The 25,945-nt window shown below is 41.2% G+C and overlaps 1 protein-coding gene across 2 annotated transcripts in view; it reads right to left on the reverse strand.

The window, feature by feature from the left end:
• Positions 1 to 25,945, reverse strand: part of Cfap299 (cilia and flagella associated protein 299) — a 485,668-nt gene that overhangs the window by 66,186 nt on the left and 393,537 nt on the right. For both annotated transcript variants that reach the window (XM_039092653.2, XM_039092654.2), the window contains exon 4: positions 2,330 to 2,472. In XM_039092653.2, the coding sequence (XP_038948581.1) occupies positions 2,330 to 2,472 (143 nt within the window). The remainder of the gene's footprint in view (positions 1 to 2,329; positions 2,473 to 25,945) is intronic.

The following is a 25,945-nucleotide window of genomic DNA, read 5'->3' on the forward strand; positions in this document are numbered from 1 at the left end:
CATGTATCTAAAAATGGTGTTATATCATTTCCTCTCTATTCTTGAGCTTATAAGGGAGAAAAATTATTATTGCTCATCTTTGGATAAAAAAAATGCTAAAAGGAGCTAAGTATTTGGAAATCAATTTATCTGTGAAGGAAGTCCAAGTAGATATTACAAAAAAGAAAAAAGAAAAAAAAAAGGAAAGACGTGAACCACAGTTCAGAGGATATGAATAGATTCTAAAAGTATCCTGGGACATAACTGAGGTTCAGCAAGTCACGGCCAATTTTCCCCTGATGACTTTTTGGCTGAAGCCATAATTACAGGCCACTTCTAGTTCTGTTCAGCTTTCTTCCACACACAAAGCTGTGGCACGCGGTAATTTTTACTCTCAGGGACTGAAAATGAACTCCTGGTTAAGTACAAAGGGTTGTTTTCTGCCAAGCTCAATGAGAGGAGGAAGTGGCAAGGGTGGGTACAGGAAGGCCGAAATTCTCTTGTCTTAACTGTGGACAGTAGGATTGCTTAAGGTTTCGAAAAGCAACCTCAAATTAGGCTTTGTTAAGTGAGACAGACATCTGCAAAAGAGGCCTATGACCTGACAGAGAGCAATGGGGAAAATGACATCCTAGCAGGACCAGATCTAAATAGAATAGAGCATTGGTTTCATGTCTGGCTTTGTACTTTTAGCTGTGTGCAAAGGTCTCTGTGTAACTTTGGGTATGCCAGTTAATGCTGTGATGACTCTGATTCTCTTTATGTTAAACTGTAGCAGAAGCTTCTAACATGTACGGTTGTAGGAAAGAGTAAATGAAACGATAAATATAAACTTGCTTAGCAGAGCGCTAAGATAATTTTGATCCTTTCTCTAATTATCTCACACTTTTCCTCCAACTGTCCTTGTTAACCATGATGGTGTGACACGGGCTGAGAGAGCCCAGAAGCTGAAACTAAGGCAGCCCCACGTGGCTGGATCAGAGGATTTCATGGCAGAGCTAGTAAATATGACTTTGGGACAGTCACAATGTAAAGTCCCAGAGGACCTGATAGCTCCTTGGAGAGAGTCCCTTGGGTTGACGGCACCTGTGCTGTTGGGTGAACAGCCAATGCTGTGGGAGTGTGGTAGAGCAGATTTCATACTGATGATGGTTGGGATGAGAAAGATTAGGTAATATGATTAGTCTTGAGTTTCTAGAAGATTCTTCAAATTTCAGGTATTGTACATAACAAGGTGTCCTTTTTCAGAAATAATATAATTTAAAAATACATTGTGCAGTACAAAAAAATGGTTATATAGCCAGATCTGGTCCAGACAACTAAGTTTATATGACTTCTGACAAGACAAATAAAAATATAACCCTTTGATAAAATGGAGGCTGGGGGTGGATTTTAATAAGATATTTAAAAGGAAGAAATTTTGAGCAGCCAATAAAGATGTCAAATCTGGTCAGCCATCATGATGATTATTGCCTAGACTATCTGGCTTGCCTAGCCACCTCCAGGGATCCTCTGACTTCTAGTACAGAATGTATTACAGCTGCATGCTGCTATACATGCAGCCTGTGTGTGCATGTGTAACATGTAACGTGTAATGTGTAACATGTAACATGTAATGTGTAACGTGTAAAGCTGGTTAGTTCTACTGTCTTCTTGAGCATCTACCCTTACATCTAAGATGAGAATGAGTACAATCCTTTCTTCCAGTGCTTTGGAAGATACACCCTATTATTTTATCAGTAGTTACCCTATCATATGGGAAGTAGCACGGAAGACATTTTACAGGTCTCTAACCATAGCTTAGTACCTATGGACCATACCTTTCCTCAGCTGTGCCAGACCCTCCGTGCCTACAGTAAGCAACCCTGGATTCTCAGCATGTATGAGGTCAACTTGTTTGGATACCATATGAGTGATATCATGGCAGAATCTTATAATTTTTATGACTGAATAGTACTCCACTGTATTTATGTAGATTTTTTAAAAAATTCATTCATCAATTCAAGGATGCTTAGATTGTTTCTGCCATCTGGCAATTGTTGTGAATAAATAAATAATAATAAATTTGGTTATATCGATGCCTCTTTATATGGATTCTATTACTATTGGATAAATACCCAGTGGAAACATCTTCTTGTTAGCTTTACTGCCATTCCCAGTTTTACTAGAGGAAGATGGTATCTCCCTGTGGTTATGATCTTCACTTCCCAGATGATTCCCAGCACTGACTGCTATCCATTGCCGGCCTCACACCTTTATCCTTTGTGAATTATGATACTGGTCTCAACATGTAATACACGATAATTCTATATCCCTTTCCCTGAAGGTACAAGAATTATGTACAATTTACCTCATGTCCGTGGTCCTTGGAAGAAGTCTTCTTTTCCCATTAAAGTAGACTTCAAAATCTTCAGATTTTAGTCTGTGAGCATAGTCGATATATCCTGACACTTCCTGCCCATGAGAATTTTTGTCACGAATGAAGATCACCGTCTGGTAACAATGAAGAATGGAAAAGGGACATGAATAATGTCACTTGGGCACTTTAAGAAGCTGTGGCTATGAATCACTGCATATGCCAAGGGCTATTTCAAGTGCTGTTGTGTGCTTCACCCTTATGATTCTGCCAGGTAGACGCTGTTATTTCTTTCCCACAGGAACTGAAGGAACAAGAAGCCTTATGTGTAGATGGTACATTTATAGTAACTTTGCATCTCGTTATAAATGGTTCAGACCAGTATTCCTAACAAAAGCTTGTATTAAGTGTTATAAATATTTCATGTTATTTTGTATCAATCGCATCTTCTTTGTGGTTGTTTGTGTATAAAACTGAAACTATATAATAGAAATCTGAGACAGGCAGAGGCTGAGCCACTCCGGGTTTCCCAGCTACCAAATGGCAAAACTGTCTTTCAACACCACTCCTTCTTTCTCCAAATGAGCTTCTCCATGTCTGCTAGTAGAGATATATAAATAGATTCTTAGTACCGTGGCAGTCAATCTCTAATTTACGTAGTCAGAATATGTATATTAAACTTACAGAATAGGTTGTATTCTCTCATCCACATTAATCTCTTCACAAACTCTATTGACCACTTTCTATAGGTTTTTAAGAGTAAAGGGATGGGGTGAACCATGAGAATGTTAAAGTCCAGGTATTCAGAACTTTTGTTTTGCTGATTAGAGACATCTAGACAGTAGACTTGGGACACAGAGAATCACCAGGGAAAGACGGTCACAGTAGAGCTACACACACACACACCGCCTAGATGTGCAGTTAAGGGTAATCGAGGCTGTGAGCAAAGGTGGGAAGGTGGGAGGTAAGCAGGCTTCAAGTGGACGACTTGGACAATGGAATCAAGCCACGGGAAGAAGCAGGTGAAGCCCTGTCATCTAACTAACTAAATACATATATTTGCTTTTAAAGTTAAACCAAGTAGTAGGACTCTGTGGTAAAACTCACTGTTTGGACAAACTCTGGAGACCGCCTTTTTCTCTGCGTTCAGTCACTTGTTGGGTCTTTGAGGCTATGAGCTAACAGAGTTGACTTTAGATATCAAGCTTTTCAAAAGAATAAAGCTATAAAATTGGAAGGATTTTTCCCCACATTGTTTCCGTTGCTTGTCTGTTTTATTTATTTGGCTGCTGAGTGCAGCAGACACTATGTTGAGGAGGATTCTGAAGCAAGTTCTTGCTACAAAAAGAGAGAAGCTATCTGATAAAGTAATCTTAGAGCCCAGAGAAGATCAGGATGAACTAACACTCACTATTCCTGTCTCGTAGGTTGACATTGTTTCAACCCTTAGTCCTTCAAGTTCCTCCACACAGGCCCTTGAGAAATCAGAATAGATTTATGATTATTTTTAGTTTCTTCATCATAAAGTTTGAATGGACATTGATCCGAAGAGACTTCTGGAGGCTCTTATGCTACGCAACCAGTAACGTGAGTGGCTGCTGCTCCTTAAGCAAGGCCATGAGCAACAACTGCTTGAGTCATTAGCATTTCTAGAGGTGCTGGGCCTGTCATCATCTTCAACACACCCCCAAGGGAGTGCCAGCCACATGGAAAGATGTTCCACTGTTCTAATGAAGCCTTCTGTTTCAGAATAGAACTCTACACCAGGAAAAGAATCCCCCTTCCCTGCTCTCTCCTTATTTCCCTCTCTGTCTTCCTCTCCCCGCCTCTCTCTCTCTCTCTCTCTCTCTCTCTCTCTCTCTCTCTCTCTCTCTTTCTCCCATGGGAAATATTTTGACAGTAGATTGACAGGCTAGATATATTACCCATCTTTGTGGTGAAAGCAAATGAAATTCCTAGGCCAAATCAAAAACATAACTTCTAAAATACACTCGTAAGAAAATGGCATTCTACCTAGAGTGCAAAGACCCAAAGAAGAGAGCACAACCCTGAAGCCAGCTCTGGCCTACGGGCTTCTAAATCACGACCTTGAGCCTGACAGAGCCAAAAAGCTCACAACTCACATTTGCCCCATGATAAATCTGAGAGATAATAAGACTAACTACAAATACTACTTGCTCTCCATAAGAGGCTAAAGTATTGGGTGACTTCTTCTCCTTACCTTATACAATCCTCTAAAAATTCTATAATTTGGGTGTGGGCAGTGGAAGTGGAAAGGGTGGGAAAAAAGTACCCAAGGGGAGGAGAAGAGTGGGCTAGAATACTTGTGACAAGAACTCAGAAGAGACTTATTTGGAAGGAGAATCATCAGCGAGAGCTGGGTGAGGAAGGGGAGCAGAGAAGCGAAGGCCCACCAAGGGCAAAGTGCATATGAATGTGCTGTAATGAAGCTCACTAATCTGCACCTTAATCCTAAATGATTCATTAAAATTGTATAAGGTACAGGCAACATTCATTTTTACCTCTATTTTATGAATGTGGGTGCTAAGCCCACTGTGACGCTAAACAAGTGCCCACAAATGTGCAGACAGAATAAAACACCCTAGAGTTAGATATAGGTCAGCTTCCTGTGATGTCCATGTTCTTATGTGGGTGTACAGTGCACAGACAGATCTGATCTTGATGTTTTGAAATTTAAATACAAATATACCTGGTTTGCTTTATATTGCATTTATTATGTTTATGTTTATGCCTTGAATTCCTGATCTCTCCAAGCCTTTTAACATGGAGGGATGGCAACCCCATAGGAAGAACAAGTGTCAACTAACCTGGACCCCTGGGAGCTCCCAGAGACTATGCCACCAACCAAAGAGCATATATGAACCACCAGCACCTAAGTAGCAGGGGAATGCCTTGTCTGGCTTCAGTGAGAGAGGATGTGCTTACTCCTGTATAGACTTGATGCCTTGGGGAGGGACGATTCCCCAAGGGGGGCACCCTCTCAGAGGTGAAGGAGAAGGGAGATACGATGAAGAACTCTGTGAGGGGGCACCAGGAGGGAGGGCAGCATTTGGTATGTAATAAAATAAAATAATTAATTATATGTGTATATAATTTTATGCATACATATATATTATATATTATTTTATTAATTATTTATGTATACATATACATATATAAAAGAAAGAACACAAGTTGAAAAAGAAAATAGCTAGATTTTGAAACACACACACACACACACACACACACACATATATACATACATGCCTTCAATATTACTATACATGTATAGAATAGACCCAGTTGAAGCCATCACACCTGGCTCTTAAACAGCCAGAATAGGATATGACAGCCATCTTAGGCTGAGGGCGTCTTCTCCCAGACTGTAGCACAGAAGATCAGTAACTGACGGTTTTGCTATCCTGGAGGCTTGTATCATTTGAGAATAGTTGTTTAGGCTCCTCTACTGACATTAGTTCCTATTTTTATTCCAGTGATACTGAGGGTACATTTTACACAGCATCAAATTCTTCCTAAATTGCAAATGCACAACTCAATAATTTCTCAATAAATTCACAGAGTTGTGGACTACAGTCCAGCTTCGGTGGTTTCCATGACACCAAGGAGATCCTAAGGCCAGACTCACTAAGACCCCCACCCCAGCAGCCTCAGAACGTCCTGGACCCACTTGCTGACTATCAGTGGCATTTTCTGCATTTTTCATATAAATGAAATAAAAAAATTAAGAAATAGATTTTTCACTTTAATACTTTTTTTAACTCACAGTTAATTTCCCAAAAGATATGTGAAAGCTATAATTTATATAGTTAAGGGTTCTTTTAAGACATGCTACATTTATTTAAAAAACATCCCAAAATGCACATTTTCACCATTTCCTTAATTCTTCTCTTTAGAGTCAGATAAAGCAGAACCAAGAATGCATGGGGGTTAAAATGACACATTTGTTACTGCACACCAACCTGCACTTTCCAGCCACCTAGTCAGAGAGAACAGGCTTTGAATTAACCACTAATAAAAAGCAGGGTATATCTATCCACTGTGACAAAGCAATTGAGACGTATCAGTGCATGTTTACTGGTGATATAGGAGTGGGGTTTGAGGCACTGAGGATTGTGAAATCTGAGGTCAGTGGGACAGTCTGTGACCTCAAAACCAAACAGGTGTTAAATGAAACGACTTCTGGAATGGAGAGTTAGGCCCTCCTGGCCTTTTGTGTATTGGAAAAAGATGAATTAAAGTAGAATTTAGTCTGTTAATGTATCATTTAGATCTTTGGCCGCTTTTCTTTTCCCAGAAGTGGATTAAAATACAATCTCATAAACTTGTTATAAGCCTGGGACATGTGTTGCCTGGTTTCTCCTGCCAATTACTAATGAGGAGATATGAACCTGATACAGTGAAATGGGACTGTGTGAGGCCAGGGGAGCCAAAGTCGCAGAAAGGGAACAGAACCCCGAGAGTGTTCAGCAGCAGGCTGCAGGGCTGACAACCAAGGAGGAGTTCAGAACTGAGTGTCTGTGCTGCCCCTAGGAGGCCATCCTGCCCCTCAGAGGGGAACGGAGGAATGCTCATCTAGAATTTTACAATGAGGAATGTGCTAATGAATTCTTAATTGAAGGGAATAATATCTAACTATATCTATATATAATTGAGAAATGGTTTTGATGATAGGGTCATGATTCTTTAGGGAATCAGCGCTGTTTTTAAACATTTCGAAAGGAATGCCAGGATAAATTACTTCAAAAATGATTACTGTATGAAATTTCTGTGTTGATAATTGTTTTTTAATTCCACGTTCTCTGATTCTCTCGGGTGGATACGTATAGTCTCATTACCCACACACATTTCGGACTGTTAGCAATTGCTCTTTGTCTTCTCTCTTGCACACAGGCTCAGGACCATACTGTTTTCTATATCCAGTTGGCCAAAGTAACTCTTGGTCCACTATGATTTCAGAGACAGGGAGGGTGACCTCATCTTCTCTTGGCAGGAAAGCTGCTGGGCAGCTCTGTGAAGGGGAGAGGCTGCAGGACCGTGGCCATTTTACAACTAGTGGGATTCTCTGAGTGTCACATGTAGTTCACTTGTCCTTTTGCAGTAATTGAAGAGTTGCTTTCTAAAGGAAATCACTGATGTTAGTTTTTTCCTTCTGGTTTTTAAGCTATGTCTGTATTCAAAATGGTCGAGGTAAGTTCTTATGCTCATGTATTTTGCAGTGTCTGCAAGGAAAGGAATAATTTCAGATCATGTGTCCTCATCATTAGAAATAAAAATGGTCTGAAGGTTTGAGTGAATGAAAGTAACATGCAAAAACACATGCAGGTTTTATTTATATAAACTCTGAGTGTTAGAGAAAAAAAAAGAGATGTTCAAAGTTATATATAAACTGAGATTTACTTTTAAAACCCAAAATATACACTCAAAGTCTCCCAATTCGGTGTGTTAATCCAACCCAACATGCTTATGCAAAAATAAACTTTCCTTCCCCAAGTCAGAATCATTAGCTGTTGTATAGGCAGCCTTTACCCCCACTATGCTTGTCACTAAGATTTCTCCAAATATTTTCATGAAAGGCTTGTCTAATGTTTCCCAAGCTAAAGAGAGGACATTACTAAAAAAAAGTTACTCTAAAATGAATATTGACATTCTAAGTTCAACACCAGTGAAGGATTTTTGATTATTTAAAGTTTTGCCTCCGAGAATAAAGATTTACAGGGCTGACACATGGTTCAGTGAGTAAAGTGCTTTGTGCACTAGGCTGTCACCATGAGTTCAGAGCCTCAATGCCCATTTAAACTTCAGGCAAGTGAGGAAGACTCTCATAATCCAGTGCTCTGGAGGCAGAGACAGAGTTTCCATGGGAAATCTGGCTAGCCAAGATTGGCAAAATTGGTGAGTTTTTGGTTCAAATACGTATCCTGCCTCAACATATGAAGTAGGGGTCAATTGAAGAAGGCACACAAACACACATGTGCATGTACCTGCACACACATGCATCACACAAATGCAAAAGACATACACATGGATGTACACCATACACACAACAGAAAATTGAGAAATAAATGGTTATGAGTAAAAAGGCAATTATGAAAATAGCAAATAAAAAGTAGACCTTGCATTTTGCAAAAAGAAGAGTGAATAAAAAATTAAATATCGTTACAAGGATTGGCAGACGGGTGGCATGCACACATATGGGTATGAATATAGGATAAATGCTTTTCAACAGGGCCACTTTCTGCCTTTTATGGGTTCCTACTCTTTTGTAAAGCATGCAATTCCAAAATCTTGCCTTTAATCATACCACATTATGTCTCACATCCCCTTGATTTCTAGTTAGCATACCCTAGAAACTCCAAACTAAGAATCCTTTCAGCACCTTGAGGCCACTAATCCATCAACCATATGTTTTACCATGAATCATTCTATGTACTGTTTCCTCTTGTTCAGTGTAGATGCCATAGTGCAGCCACATTTTTCATTTGCAGGATGTTTCCAATCCGTTGAGCAATCCTGAACACCCGCTGAAATATTTCCAGCATCATTTCCACCCGACTTTCCCTTTATTCTGTTTCTGCACAGAATAATTAAGATAAATTTGGCTAGAAATTATTATAATTGTTCTTCCTGAAGTTCAATAATCATAAACTCAAATGGACTCCATAACCATTTATAATAATTAGCCATAATACATTTATCCTCTCTTACATCTTGAATTTTGTTTTCTCTCATCAAATTTTCTGCAATGTAATTTCTTAAGATCTTTATTTTCTTGATGAAATAGAAGTTAAATTAGAATCACCTCATTCCCCCCCCCCTATAAAATCCAATTGTCACCATCCCTGCCTGGCCTCAAGCTATATTACAGAGCAATAGCAACAAAACCTGTATGGTATTGACATAAAAACCATCCAGGTTGATCAATGGAATTGAATTGAAGACACAGAAGTAAACCCACATAATTATGGATACGTGACTTTTTGACAAAGAAGCTAAAACTATACAGTGGGAAAAAGAAAGCATCTTCAACAGATGGTGCTGGTCTAATCGGATGCATGCATGTAGACATCATGAAAATTGCAGTGATCTACAGCTATCACTCTGGACAAAACTCAAGTCCAAGTGGATCAGTGACCTCAACATAAAACCAGATACACTAAATCTAATAGAACAGAATGTGGGCAATAGCTTGAGTGCATTCGCACAGAAGACAATGTCCTGAACAGGACACCAACAGCTCAGGCACTAAGATCAACAATTAATAAGATCAACAATTAATAAATGGGAACTCATGAAACAGCAGAGCTTCTGTAAGGCAAAGGACTCTGTCAATAGGGCAGAACAGCCTATGGAATGTGAAAGATCTTTACCAGCCCTATATCTTATAGAGGTCTAATATATAAAATATATAAGAAAAACCTCAAGAACTTAAACATCAACAAAAAATAAACCAATTCAAAAATGGTTACTGATCTAAACAGAGAATTCTGGATAGGGGAATCTATAATGGCTGAGAAGCACTTAAAGAAATGTTCAGCATCCTTAGTCAGCAGGGAAATGCAAATCAAAACAACCATGAGATTGTATCTTATACTCATCGGGATGGCTAATCTACAACTTCAAAAGATAACACATACTGTCGAGGATGTGGAGCAAGGGGAGCACCCCTCCATCACTGGTGGAATCACAAACTTGTACAACCACTTTGGAAATCAATTTGGCATTTTGGCAGAAAACTGGGAATACTTCTACCTCAGGACCCAGCTATACAGCTCCTGGGCATAGACCCAAAAGATGCCCCGCCATCCCACAAAGACACTTGGTCAACTAGGCTCACGGGAGCTTTACTTGTAATAGCCAGAAACAGAAACAACCTAGATGCCCCTCAACCAAAGAAGAGTTAAAAAAAATGTGGTATTTACAGAATATACTATTACTCAGCCATGAAAAACAATGTCGCCATGAAAATTGCAGGCAAATGGATGGAACTACAAAAGACCACCCTAAGTGAGGTAACCCACACCCAGAGAGGCACCCATGGTATGTACTCACTTCTAAGTGGATATCAGCCCTAAGATAAAGGATAACCTCGCTGCAACCCACAGACCCAAAGAAGCTAAGAACAAGGTGGGCTCAAGGCGGGATGCCGCAATCTCACTGGGAAGGAGAAATAGAATGAACATCAGCGCGTATGGAGGGAGGGGACCTGGATGGGTGCAAGGGAGGGGACAAAGGCAGGAGGGATCAAGAGGTGGGAGGACATGAGCGAGAATACTGGGCAATACAACTGGAATGGCGAGTGGGCCTCTCTGGGACAAGGTAGGAACCTAGGGCAATGCAAGCTTCAAGGACTCTATGAGGTTGACCTTAGCTAAGACTCCTAGCAGTGGGGGAGATGGAGCCCAAAATGGCCATCTCCTGTAACCAGACAAGACTTCCAATGGAGGCCTGGGGACACCGACCCAACCACAAACTCTTCAACCCACAACTTGTCCTGCCTGCGAGATGTGCTGGGGTAAACATGGAGCCGAAATGAAGGAAAGGCAAACCAGTGACTGACCCAGCTTGAGACCCATGAGAGGAAGCCCACCCGACACTGTTAATGATATCCTGCTATCCTTGCAGCCAGGAACCTAGTCTAACTGTCATCAGGAGACTTCACCCAGCAACTGAAGGAAACAGAGGCAGACTCACAATTAAACCTAAGGTGGAGCTTGGAGAATCCTGCAGAAGAGGAGGAGGGGGATTGAAGGAGCCAGGGAGATCAAGGACGCCACAAGAAAACATACAGAATCAGTTAACCTGGCTCCAGAGGGGCCCGCAGAGCCCGAGGAGCCAACCAGAGGGCCCTGATGGGGCGCACCTAGGCTCGCCGCACACATGTAAGAGTTGTGTAGCTGGGTCTTCGTGTGAGACTCTTAACAGTGGTAGCAAGGCCTGTCTCTGACTCCGTGCCTTCCTTTGGATCCCATTCCCCTAACCGTAATGTCTCATCTAGCCTCAAGGGAAGAAGATACACATACTCTTCCGGCAACCCAGGGGAGACCTCCCTTTTTTGAAGCCAGAGGAAAGATGAGTGAATTGGGGAGTGGTGAGGTGAGAGGGAGGGACTGGCAGGAGAGGAGGGAGGGGAAGTTGGGGTTAGAATATAAAGTAAATACTACTACTACTGCTACTACTACTACTACAATACTACTACTACTACTACCACCACCACCACCACCACCACCACGACCATCACCACCACCAATCATCATCATCATCATCACTATCATCATCATCACTATCACCATCATCATCATCACTATCATCATCATCATCACTATCATCATCATCACTATCATCATCATCATCACTATCATCATCATCACCACCACCACCACCACCATCATCATCATCATCACCATCACCATCATCATCATCATCACCACCACCACCACCACCATCATCATCATCACCATCATCATCACCACCACCACCACCATCATCACCATCATCATCATCACTATCATCATCATCATCATCATCATCAACATCATCATCATCATCATGATGTACCTGTTCACCCACACCTAGTTTTGTGTTCATCCTTCCACACTAGTATTAGGCTGAAATGTGTAAGTGTTTTAAGTACTTTTGCCTCCGTTTTTTTTTTTTTTTTAACTTGGTCACATTTCTTCATTCTTTTCTCTTGAATAATAGTTTATTTCTTCTATGATTTTTTTTCTATTGGTACCTAATATGTAACAGCTACTATTTGAAAGAGACAGTAAGGGGCTGGGGACTTAGCTCAGTGGTAGAGCGCTCACCTAGGAAGCGCAAGGCCCTGGGTTCGGTCCCCAGCTCCAAAAAAAAAAAAAAAAAAAAGAAAGAAAGAGACAGTAAGTTATAGTTCCAGATGTGTTTTCTCTTTACAGCAAAATACCTATTTCTGAGCTATAGAAACCAATCCTCTTTTGACCACTCTGCTAAAATAGTTCTAACAACATTTATGCCTTCTTTAAAAGTCATCATGATAGTCAAATCTCAACTTTTATTTGACTCAAATTCCATGGCCTGAGGTACACCTGTTAGCCCTACCCCTATGTGAAACACGTCATGTAGGAGTATTGATGTGTTTCCAGGTCCCCGTGAGGGTGCTATACTTTATCTACCTCCTCTTTATTGGTTTCTCCTGTGCTTCCTAATTTATAAGGGTTAGAGTTCCCAAGGCTTGGGTCTCCGTTTTCTGTGTCATCTACTAACCGATCTGAGCTAGGCTCATGACTTTGAGGGTGAGCTCCTTTTCTTCATGTTGTTTACGCTGGACGTTTCTCTCCTGACACTATTTCACCATCCTGGTCAACTCTTCCCCTCTAAGTAAGAGGCATTACTGTACCTAGTTGTTCAAGCCCAGAGCCCGATGATTCATTACTGCTCATCACATTCTACATCCATCCAACTGCCGGCAAACTGCACCTCTGTCTCAGTGTACAAGCATACGATGCTACTCCATCATCTCTAAACCTCGCTCTGTTCTAGGTCCCATCGATGAAAAGATCTCTACTGCTGTGCTTTTTTATTTTTATTTTTATTTTTATTTTTATTTTTATTTTTATTTGCTTGTTTGTCCATTAGGATAGTTTCCATGTGCATCCCAGACTAGAAGCCCTTTACGTAGTTCAGCCTTGCTTCAAATTCATGAGCCAGCCTTAGCCTCTGAGTGCTAGGAATGCAGGCACGCACAGCCATGCCTGATTTGGAGTGCCCTTTTGTGTTGTGTTTCCTCAGACAAAACCCAGTCTTTTGGAAAGTTTTTCAAATTTGACCCATCACATCATTCTAACAAAAATAATGAATATGTTCTAGGCTCTGTCACTTTGCTGCATGTTGGTTTCTGTCACAGATTCATTAATCTGGTGCTCACTTTCTCAGCATTGTCATTTTTCTTTATTCCTCCTTTGATTGTAGGGCCCATAAAATAATTTTATTGTATTCTTTATTCTAAACTTACTGAATAGTACCCGTTGTATACCAGCTTCTCAGGAAAGACTTGCTAAAAGAATGGATTTGCGGGATTCCCAGCATGCATATACTGGTGGAATAGCCAACTGCGCTCCATGTTGCTGAAATTTCAGTACAAGACAGAGCACTACCCTGAGTAGTGCCATACCATCAGAAGCCTTTCAGCTGTGACCAAGTCGAAGGGGGTTGGGAAATGAGAAAAGCGGTTTTTGGTTTGTTTGTTTGTTTGATTGTTTTTTTTCCTCAATTCTGATAAATTTACCTGCCTATAGCAATAGAGAATTGAGCTTTCATTTGTGACAGGACCTTGGCACTGGGGGAATTCTAAAGTGCTTACTTTGCTTTGGTTAGTTAAGAATCAGAACCAAACATTTATCATGAATGCAGCTTTAATGCCCAAGCTTCTCCATCCACCTCCCACCTTCCCTCCCTTTATTCTCCCTCCTCCTCTCATTTCTTCACTTTACTGGGTGGTCCCTGTATTTCAATTAGCATGGGTTAGGATCACCATGTAAAACGGGTTGCTTTGGCCTGCCCCAGAGAGTGATGACTCAGCGGATGAGGATGGTGACCCAAAGTCTGCTCCTCTAGCAGGGTCGAGTCTGCTCCTCCGGAGCACCCTGAGGAGCACAATGTGCTTTCAAGGGACTTGGTCTCAGTGCTGACCTAGAACAGGAAACCTAATGGCCCTTGTCATCAGTTCTCAGATGAAAGAGAGATGTGCAGCCTCTACAGAGAAGGATTTCAGAGATCTCAGGGACAGGCAGACTGGCCTCATCTTCTAGGAGCTTTAATCTGCAAATGCCACCATATATTGTAAAGCCTTTGCACTGGTCATTATACCAAGAGTCTTGACGCAGTCAGTGTCCTTGTAGGAATGGCAACAGGAATTTAGAAACATGTGCATTGTTAGCACGTTGTTTTGGAAACTGGCAGCAACCAGAACCATGAAGATATTTTTCTTGTAGTGTAAAGTACATATACCTGCTCTGGCTCCTTTTCAAATATAACAACCTTCCTTTTTCAGTGAGTCGAAATACAACCTTTTTTTTGTGAATGACATTTAGACAGCCAGAAGGAACATTTTGTAATGTGTCCTCATATGACTATGACAGCCCTTGCTCATGGTGTTTTTTTCCTTTTAGAGCCTATCTATTACAATCCTGAAATTGACTTAGCACTTGGTTCTAAGCCCAATGTCCTAATTTTACATCAGCTTTTATGCATAGTTAATTATACTATTCAATTTATATAACACTTGGCTACAGTGAATATGGGAGTCACTCCAGAATATATGCAAGTAACTGAAATTTCTTACTGAACTTTCTTCTATTTGAGTTTAATGAATTGGCATGAAACTGCCAACTTAACAACAATATGGCTTTTACCCTAGGACTGTGTAAGTCAGTAAATGGGCATGGATCTTACTACGTTAAAGTGGAAGTGTCATGGCCAAATTTCTGCGTCTGGCTACCTGAGGGACACCTCCCTTTTTTCTTATCTAATTCCTAGAGGTGCTCACATGCTTTGACGCCTGGATGTTTTCCTTTGCATTTAGAGCCAACATCGCTTCGAAATCCCTATTTCTAAGGAAGATGGCATTCCCACAAGCAAGGTTACCCTCTGAGCAGCGATGAGAGGCACTGCTTGATATCTGTTCAGTTCAGCAGGCTGAGGTTGATGATCTGAGAGACTAATGTTTCACGCATAACCTAACAGAAACTCCCAAGTGCGAGTAAACTTAGATTTGTTTCCTAGTCCTTCAAGACTTCACTAGCAGTCCAGACATCTCAGTCACCAAGGTGATGTCTCCTCTAACACAGATGCTTGCAATTCCTTCCTTATATAACACACTGGAGAAAGAAAGGAAGGGAAGGAGGGAGGGAGGGAGAAAGGAAGGGAGGGAGGGAGGGAGGGAGGCAGGGAGGGAGGGAGGGAGGAAGAGAAGTTAAAATGCTTGTAAAAACCTGGGCAGCTCTTTGTGGCTACCTTTAATTAAACTTTGACAACATTCCCTAAGAACCAAATGGTTTATGATGTGCTTGTTGGCACTCTCTATCAACTGTCCTCTTGAATAACCTAGGTACTAAATGCCCCAGCTTGGCGTCTCACAGGGACATCACAGCCACAGTGTCCTTTACTCTCTGTGCTGAGACCTTACAGTCCCTAGGAAACCACCAAGAAGTGACGGTTCTCAGAAAGAAACCATAGTCTTCCTCTAGAGCTTGACACAAAGGATATCTTGTCCACTATACAGAGCTTTTGTGAGTTGTAAATGAGGTATTTTTATTAAAACCCTATTGTGTAGGCTTATTAAATTTAGTAGCTCAACTCAACAGCCTTGAAAATGTTCAACAATGAGTCTCTCGGCTTTGTCAATGTTACTAAAAGAATTGTTTTGATGAAATATGCATATATTTGACATTTAGTGTGTCATAGTGAAAATACGGACTGGATGGTATTTATTACTCTAGTCTGTTCAAGTGTTGTGCTAATTCCTTTGCTAACTCTGTACATCTGTCAGTTTGGCCGGTGTGAATGAACTGGGTTGACAGATCACTGAGGAAGAATGGACTCACGATGGCTTGGTATTTCAAACTGACATCCTTGAAAGTACAAAAGTATTTGGCCTTCACGATAAATAATACAGGGCTACTTTGATTTAATTATCGTAGTTAAGGACAAAAGCGTTTTGCATGAATTATTGTAGTTAAGGACAAAAGCGTTTTGCATGGGTGGACAAGAAAGATAAGTATTTTTTTTTCATCCTTAGGTCCCATTTTGATATTTGCCTATGTCCCTTCAGCCACAGCCAGCCTGCTTAGGATTACTGAGACTTTGGGGAGAAGCCTGGTTCTTTTTATCTGATGTGGACTCTCAGGGATTATTTTGATTGTTTTGTTTTTCACTAGCATGATGCATACGATTTTCGAGTTGGCTAAAGATCCTTCCGGACTTAGGAGCAAAGGAAAGAGGGGATTAAGATGATCTTACTTTAATTTAATCTTTATTAAGCACACAAGTTATTCTAGAATCATTGGGAAATATCAAACTAGAATATCCTCAGGACAATTGGTTTTGCTCATTTTTTTTCCGAAGGGGAAAAAAAATCAGTGTCTCAGAAGTCCTGTTCCCTTATAAATGGGATGGTTGAGTCTCACTGAGGGCAAATATTCACTGCTGCTCACACTGGGTTCACAGGAAAGCGGGCTGTGGTAGACACTGGTATTTGATTCCCACCTTGTCCAGAGTCTTTGCACTCACCAAATTGCCATTCACGATAGCTGTGTATCTCTGAGAATAATGATATCTAATCACATACTAGACTGTCAGCAGGTATAGAGAGTGCCTTGTTCCTATGTACTTACACCACTGTATAGCATGAACAGTTGCAATATTGGCTGGTGCTCATTTCACTCTTTCATACAATGAGGAATCAGCACATCTTTGAGAGTAAGCCCCTCACCTAGAGGTCATGTGATTCGGTGTGCCTTGAGCCTGTACCTTCACTGGCAAGGGTTTGTCATACCCAGCAGGAAGCGCCAGTGTTCAGAGGTGTGGAGCCTCTTGATGTTTGGTGTGCTCATACCAATTTCCCTGGACAACAGTTGTATAACGGTCCCTTGATTTGATGGTGCCATACCACTCCACTTTCTGTTGTCATTATAATTCAGTTACACTGACCTTTCTGCTTCAACAGGCTAGACAATTTTCCATATTGGCACTATTTAAATTTTAAAACATCAGTGTTGGGGGCTGGAGAGGTGGCTCTGGGGTTAAGGGCACTGACTGCTCTTCCAAAGGTCCTGAGGTTGCTGGTTCAATTCCCAGCAACCACATGGTGGCTCAAAACCCTCTGTAATGTGATCTAGTGCTCTTTTCTGGTGTGTCTAAAGTCAGCTACAGTGTACTCATCTAGATAAAATAATACTATAATCTTAAAAATGTAAAAATAAAAAGCCATCAGAATGTGTGCATGCATGTGTTTGAATATGTGTTGTGTCCTGTGAGACATGTGGAAATCAGAGGCCCACTCTGGGGGATAGATTTTCTTCTTCTACCTTTATATGGACACCAGGGATTGGGCCAACACTTGGCAAGCACCGTTCTCTGTGAAACATCTCACCAGATCCTGCCTTAGTTCCACTAAATATGCATTTCCCTATACTTTTCCATGGTGGTCACATTATTCAAATTTCAATAAATGCACGTCCTCCTGTGAAAGACCTGGCTCCACTACACGTTTGTTTATGTTCTTTCTCTTCGGTGTCAGCTTTTCCTGACTATGTAGTCTTCACCTTCGAGCACCTGCATACTTTGGTGTTGGGGTTCGCCCTGGAGTTATCTGTGTTTTGATGCTAATTCCACTGCCCAAAGGACAGCTGCCTAGTCACATACTCAGGACCCAGGTGACTTTGCCAGAACCTTCTCCCCACTGAATTTGTAAAATACAGGTGAGGGCAGGAACAGGAGAGAAGGAGGCCTGTCATTGTATGAGAAGAAAGGACGGGCGGGAGAAGAGTTTGAAGGAAGAGGAGGAGATGGGAATGGAAAAGGAGGAGAGAGAGAGAGTAGCCGGTAGACAACCTGGAAGGTGATGTTAAGATTCTGCTCTGTGTATGTACAGGTCGTTATTAATGCTCTTAAGGGATGGATGTGTATTGGGCTTTGTGTGTTTAGGTGGGCAATTATATCTTATCAATCGGGTCAAAGGTTATTGTGTTGTGTGTTCTTTCATGTGTAGATTTAAGTGTAAGGGAATGTGGGGCGGCTGGGCTGGGCCATCACGGAGTTGGGATGTGTGTTTCTGGCATGGAAACCTGCCTTGGGAACTAGGTAGGTAGAGAGATTGCTGACGGCTCAGAGAGAGCCCTTGGGCAGTGTGATATGGGATGGGGCAGAGAGGGTGAGAAGCTTTGCTGACTGAGACTTAAGATATTTAGTAGATATCATGGGGCACTGCGGTGACAGACCTACTGGGGGATAAAAGACAGCTTTTTTATTTTTTATATTTTTACAACAACACTTTGGTTCCCTCTTTACCAGTGGAAAGGAGTCTCCTGAGTGAATGCAATGTGTCCCATTACTGTCTGGAACAGAGACCTTTGCATGGACTCTCAGTGTGTTAAACAGAAGACAAAGGCAATGACTGAACCCTCAGGCTTTCTTTGGTAGTAGGCAAACTTCAGTGCTAACCATCTAAAGCTCTTCAGTACTGGATGAAATAATGCCAGAGACCTTCCTTCCTATAGCAATTCTCTGGTAACACTGAAGCCTTCCTCTCCATTTGCTTACTGATTGCTAGATGAGGACTACAGTGGTTTGAATGAGTATGGTTTCCACAGGCTCCTGCATTTGGATGCTTAGATAAAGATGAGGATATATTTGCATCCTTTTCAAACTCAAGTAGCTGTAGCTGCTATGTGGGTTCATTACTGGTTCTTGGATTCTATTCCATTCTTCTCCTCTTTTTTTTTCTTTTTTGACCACTAGCATTCTATTTTGAGTTCTATGGTTCTGTATTGTAGCCTGAAGTATTTTGATAGCCCCGACATCATTGTTTTGGTTCAGGATTGGTTAGTCATGCTCCCATATGAATTTTCTGATTGATTTTTCTATTTCTGTGAGGAATGTTCTGGAATTTTGTTGGGGGTTACATTGAATCTGGAGAGTATGTTTTGTACTATAGCAATTTGCAATATTAATTCTGTTGACCACAGTTAAGATGGTCTTTCAATCTAATATCTTCTCTAATTGCTATCTTCAACATCTCAGAATTTAAACCTTTCACTTCCTGGTTAGGTATTTTCTGTGTTGTTAGATGCTATTGTGAACAGAGTGACTTCCCTGATTTCTTTCTTAGCATATGAGTCACTAGTAATAAGGAAGCTGCTATTTCTGTATGGTGATCTTGTTCCCTGCTACCTTAACAAAGTGTTTATCAGACCAATAGCTTATTGATGGGTATGTCAGAGCCTCTTAGTGTGTAGGATGATATCATCTAGAAAGTAAGAATAATGTGACATCGTCTCTTCCTGTTTGTGTATCTTTAATTTCTTTTTCTCATTTTATAGGTTTCACTAAGATTTCACATAGTATGTGGAAGAAGACCCAAGACTGGACATCTTTGTCTCGTTCTTAATTTTAGTGAAATAATTTAGATATTTTCTCCATTAGGTGTAATGTAACTATAAATATTTATCGTTTGCCACATAAACAGACTTTACTGTTTTGAACTATGCTCCTAGTTCTTCATCATTTTATCTTCAAGACTCTTTTCAGGGACCTTTCTCCACCTAGAGAAATGATTTTTGGTTTATGCCCTTGGGTCTATTTATATATGATATATTATATCCATTGATTTGTATATGTTGAACTATCCATGCATTCCTTGAACAAAGCTGGCTTGGTCCTTGTGAATTATCTTTCCATGTATCACTAATTCAGTTTGCAAATGTTTTATTGAGAATTTTCATATATGTGTTCATTGAGAGGATCCAATAAAGATTTGGAAGAATTATAGGACTGGGCTTTTCTCACTTGGGAAACATTTTATCATAGATTTAACCTCTTTGTTCATTATTTATATCCTATTGTCTAAATTTTCATAGGTCATAGGTATTAGGTCCAAAGGGGAATCTGTTTCCCCAATCTCCACAAGGAGGACTATAGAATACTTTCTTATAGCTCTTATAGGAGACTCTAGGAGAATTTCTGGTGGTTAGATAAAAGTCAGCATTCCTCAGGAACTTGTTAAGCACTTGTTCCCCTTTACCGAAAGGAGACACAGTCAGAAGGGAATGAGGCTATGGGTCCTGAGGTGCCTATTAGCATAGCGAAGCTCATGCTGGACTCCAGCCTCCTTCAGCATCACAAATGCCACAAAAGACTAGGAAGCTAATCCTATGAGCACATGCTCTCAGGACACCAGAGAGGATCCTCAGTGCTACTCTGAGTGTAAACCACCTAGTAAGCCAACTGCCACTGATTCCTATGGCCACCAACCAATTAAAAACAACTACCTGATTTACTCAGTTTGGAAATTGAGAAAACAGGACAAAGCAGTGTGTGGTGGGTGTTCATTTGTCCCAGTTTAGAACAGAAAGAAAACAACTGGAGTAAGATGAGCGATTAAAGCACCAGAGGAAAATTACAAGAAGGGAGGAAAATAGACACGGAGGTGGGGGTAAAGACACAGGAGGAGATAAGACAGTACCTAGGAGGGAAAAGAGAAAAAACAAAGCCAGACAACCTAAACCAATCCCGGCCTCCAGGAGGCCCCGAAGCAGGGAGACTCCCAGGATCAAACTAGCTCATACCCTCTGAGACAACTTGCCTCAGAACAGGAAATGACAGAGAGACTGAGAGCAGGCAGAGATGGCCCACAGCACTAGGGACTAAATAAGGCAAGTGTAAGAGTAAAGGAAGAGAACAGGGTACAGAATTTTTCTTTCTGTCGTTACTCTCTTGGGTACAAGGGGAGTCTGCCGTCACTTTTCTTAATTCCTCGGACTACTTAAGCTGATGATGCTCCATGGGAGGTGGCTACTGTGCCTCTCTCATTTCCTCTGTTGATGTTTGTGTAATTTGCCCAGCAACCACAGATGCAGAGTTTGGGTTGGGCAGTGGGTGTTTATTACTCCAGGCGTTTTCCTCTCTCTAGGTACTGCAAAGAGCTTTTGGCAACTTTTCCACTGGCGTGCCTTGGACTTAGGCACCTGCAAGTTCATGTCACTGCTCATCCGTGCTCTAGGGAGATAGTGTGTCTCCCTCCATCTGTTGCTCAGAGTAAACGTCTACCGCGTGTCAACAACACAGATGTCTAACTCCATGTTTCTGGCTGAGTTTTTTTACCTTCTATCTGAAAGGTTCTTCAGACCAGGTTTCAGAATGCCACCCTCTGCTCTGGCATTTGTCTTAGGCTCCTAGAATGGACCATGTATGGAGGGACCTTTCCATTTAGAGTCACCTACTGGCTGATTCAGTAATGGTTTTCTTAAACTGACTCTCAGCTCCAGCCACAGCCACATGCTGAGGAGAGAGGATAGTATTGGGATTCTATGATATGCAGATAGAAAGTTTCTAGTTACCCTGGACTTAGACCTGCTCAGTGACCAGTCCACTGTTTGTCATATTGTTGAGTCGCCCTCCCTACTGTATCTACCAGACCTCTGCTAACACATTTGTATCTGGCTTTTCCCTCTTATTTGTATTTATATTTATATTCTCATCTCTTTCCTTGACCCCGTATTTTCCCCTCTTCCTCTCCCCCTCCATTTTTGAAATACCTGATACTAGGGTTTAGTGCTTCTCTCGGGTTGTTTTAAGCCCTCAGCAGATGCACTAACTCCAGGCTGGGAGCTGAGGACTCCCTATTAGCGGCTGAGACCGACCATACATACTCTGGAGTCTCTCCCCTTCTGCTCTGCTTTCTAAAGTTTCCATTCTTTCTTAGCTACAAAACCAGTGACTTCCCACCATCACAGGATGGCTGCTCTCCAACTCTCCTTGGCTTATTCCCCAGAGACTCGAGCTGTAAATGCATGGCTGTCGTGGACCGTCTTCCAAGTCCTGACTTTATTTGTAAGGTTTAAATTTTTATGTTGTGATTAAGTTAGGCATGACATATATGGATTTTGATGTTCTCAATTAAATCATGAATTACTCAATACCCTGTGGTTCCCCCCCCCAGTAATTATTGAAGTAAACACACTGCTATGTGCTCATATAAACACCACAGAGATGTAACAAGGAAGTGTCGAGAGCATTTCCTGTCATTTTTTCATTTGAAAGTTTTCTTATAAAATGCAGATTAACATTAAATGTTATCTTCATTTCAGGAACGGCATGGTTCTCCACGCATGTGTTTCTCCTGAACTCTAAACAACTAAATGTTGTTTGCAAATTCAGATTTGTTGGCAAGATCTAAGTGGGATTTCCCCCAAACCTAAAGATTCTTAAAGTCTAAATAATGTCATAGGAAAACATTAGTTACTCTGATCTCTAACATAATTATATGACGGGCTTTCAAAGTTCATTCCAATTGCTGAAGTAAGGAACTTACTACAGTAATCAACAAGCTATAGAAAAAAAATAATCTGTACTTTGAATAGGAAACCCAAGTAATTAAATAGGGAAAACAAAATAATAATTTATGCTATTCCTTTATTGTATACACAGTCTTGTGTTAAGAATCAGTGTAAGTTTTCATAAATCTACTAGGTTTCTACTCCGCACACTGGACTGCGGACGTGTTCCCAGGGAAGGTGCTCACTATCAAAGTAACAAGTATACAACTTAGTTGGAAATGATTTTGCCCATGCATATGGAATTGAAAAATTCATACTGGTTGCGTCAAACAAAGACTTGAATTAATAAATATTCATTGCTCTAATTTGACTACTCAGTATAATGCGAGGTCTTGGCCAAATGAATTTTATGTTTTTCTTATGGGATTAAAAAGTGGGAATAAATCTATCTAGCTTAATACACACAAAGATGCCCACCACAGCATGGAGCATTATCAATAAACTATGGTTTGTTAATTATTGATTTATTGTTTATTTAGTATTGGTTTATTACTATGTCTGGCCTTTGATCTTGTGACTCCTACTCATTTTAAAATATGAAAAGTAGTAAGAGAAAGATATTTTGTCTTTTTCCTTACTCGTTCAGTGAACATTAGTGTATTTCTCTTTATATGCAAAGAGAAATAATCTTTCAGATGAGAAGCAGTTCAGGTAGGTATGAGGCCACAAAACAGTGGAGAAGCAAGTAAAATCCAATGTTACTGACTCTTAGGAAAGACCTAAGAAATGGGTCTTGTGGAGATGCAAGAACAGGTCCAGAAGATTTTCTGAAATGATAAATTTCAGAATAAGAAGAAATGGCAGATGGTGAGAGAGAGGAAGTTTCTTCTACGATTCTAGACGCAGTGCTGGTCTCTCTCCATCAAGAGATGATAGAGCCAGTGGTCAAGTTCATACTTTCCTCACAGTTGCATTGCCACTCTGAAGGACAGGACTTTGTGCAGAACACTCCCAGTGAGCACTGGAGGAACTCGTCTAAAGAAAGGACGCTCTCCTTTACTCAAGTGCCATATTAACATGCATAGCTTAATGTTTTTTAAATTAAGAGTTGTAGAAAGAATGTTAAAGGACCTTTGGAGATTGATGGAGTTTAGAACAGTGAAAACCACAAAGAATTTTCTATACATTCATTCATATTCAATGAATCTGAAGACTATAGAGTAGGCATAGATATCTATGTTTACTTCCCTTTCTTTATGGGTACCTGCCTAGGATTTCATCGCTGTTAAATAATGCAAATGTTAATGATAGGTTACTATTGTAAGCACCCTTTAAGGCTCAGCTTGCCTTCAAATAAGCTAAGTTACTAGATGTTTGGCTGGTTTAACCTCTGACATGTCCCTGGTGCCTGGCAGCCGTGAATGTGGAAGCTAACAACTGACGAGCCTCTCTTTTGGTGACTGGATGGCTGGAATGTTAGCATGGCTTTCCAGCTTCTTTAAACATTATGGATGTTTGCATGAAACCATACTCCAATGAGGGGGGCAGATCACTGTTGCTACCACCACGCTGAGGACATCTTCCTCAAGAGGACCCTGAAAAAGAATCTGTCTTTAAGAGGGCTAAGCCTCGAGACTGTCCTGTGTAGGAGGAAACATCTATAAATTAGCACAGAAGAAACCTATGAACACAGTGGAGGTGGAATCCTGGACCTCAATGATGTGGATCGGCTCTAGGTTTAGCTTAGAAGCTGTGATTTTTTAAATTAAAATATAATCATATCATTTTCTCCCCATCCCCTCCCGGATACACGCCCCCCCTCCAACCCAAGCTGCGAATATCAAAAAGCAAGATAAGGGCTCATCACAGATTTTGCTCTGAATCCTGGCCTTTGCTCTGTTACTTTCTGGTTCTTCTTCCTTCAGACTTCTTGGGGGTATTTTGGTTTTGTCTGTTTTATCTTGCTGATGGGCTCTTCCTGTACCCACTTCTCTTATTTCACCTTCCACCCACCCAATGCCCTCTGTACCCATTCAGTTCAGTCACACAGAAGCCTCTCAGCTCATCTGGTGCTAGGCTGATCAGGCTCTAGACTTACAACAGTCAGGGGGGTCAGACGGATACCTCATTTCCAAGTCCCCTCTCTTACTGTGAGCTGCTGCTCTACCACTTCCTCTGCTCTGCTACGGTTCTGAATCACCATCGTTTAAGGTTATAGACAGCAAACCTGGGAGCCATGGTCTCCGAGACTTACCAGGCCTTTGAGTTTCTAGGATCTTAGTTTCTGTAACTGGATCACTTAACCAACAAAACAGGCTTGCTTGCTCTCTAAGAGCTCTGCAACAGTGGCAATAAAGTAGTCAAGGTGTTCCAGAGAGCCACCATAGTCAGAAGTGTGAGGTGGGGTCACAGCTGAGGTAATGGACTCCGGCAGTGTAGAGGTGAGATGAGGCAGAGAGAGAAGGGACGAATATCTTACTCACTGGGAAGGTCTAGGAAACTGCCACATTTTATGAGCTGGGGACACCAACACCCAAAGCTAAAGACCTATGTTGTAGATTCTCTTATGGGCTAGGGGTCATGGCACTCAAGACCTAGAAGAAACGAGTACTGATGGCTTGCTGATTGCTGGTACTGGAAGCTATGGTTTACACTCTCTGCCATGTGGACTCCTGTCACTCAAGGCCCAGAGCAACAAACCTCAGACCTGAACATCTAGAACTATCACATCTGTGGAATCCAATCCTGAGCTAGTGAGCCTTTAGTTCCCCGGACCTGGAGCTATAAGATCTTAATCCTACGCCTTCAATAGCCAAGGGTCCAAGGTTATCAACACAAAGGGGATATCCCACCTTTATCTGTAATGTCCAACAGAGTCAAACCAAAAAAATTCTAGCCAGCTGGTGATGCTGGGTAATATTTTAATCTTTGGTGTAGCCATGGCCATCCTAGAACTGACCTCTAATTCACAGAGATCTGAGAATTGATGGCCTGTGCCTCTAAGTCCAGAGTTGGTAACCATTTCAGACCACAGTTAATCTTACTCTTCTTTGGCTCTATCACAAGTTCTATGGCCTCAGGTTGTTCCTATTTCATCAGAGTGACTGACTATATTATTTTCAGACTTTCCTATTGTTTCTAATGGCTTTTGAGAAGATCTTGGATACAAATCAATACACTGAGACGAGCTGAATGTTTTACTTTCTGCTACCAGAAGGATAATGCCCACACAGACTAACAGTCCCCAGGGAGCCAAATTTCCAAATTTTATCTCCCTCCCTCCTAAACAATCATACCTCCCTGGAAGAGTAATGCCACACCATTGCAGATGATAAAGAGGAAATCAAATTTCTTTGATGAGTAGAATCACCTTGTTTCTGGAATGCAGTCTCATAAAAAGAACCTACCTATTCAGCTCTCACTTTAGCTTTCTCCTCTACAATATGAATTTAATGACGGTACCCACATGGCAGCTCTTGGGTTAATAGTAAATGAGAGAAAAAACTTAGGAGAGAGGGAACATTCAGTAAATGCTATCCGCTGATCCCAGCAGCAGTCT

The sequence above is a fragment of the Rattus norvegicus genome, chromosome 14 (assembly GCF_036323735.1).
Source record: "Rattus norvegicus strain BN/NHsdMcwi chromosome 14, GRCr8, whole genome shotgun sequence".
Taxonomy (NCBI): domain Eukaryota; kingdom Metazoa; phylum Chordata; class Mammalia; order Rodentia; family Muridae; genus Rattus; species Rattus norvegicus.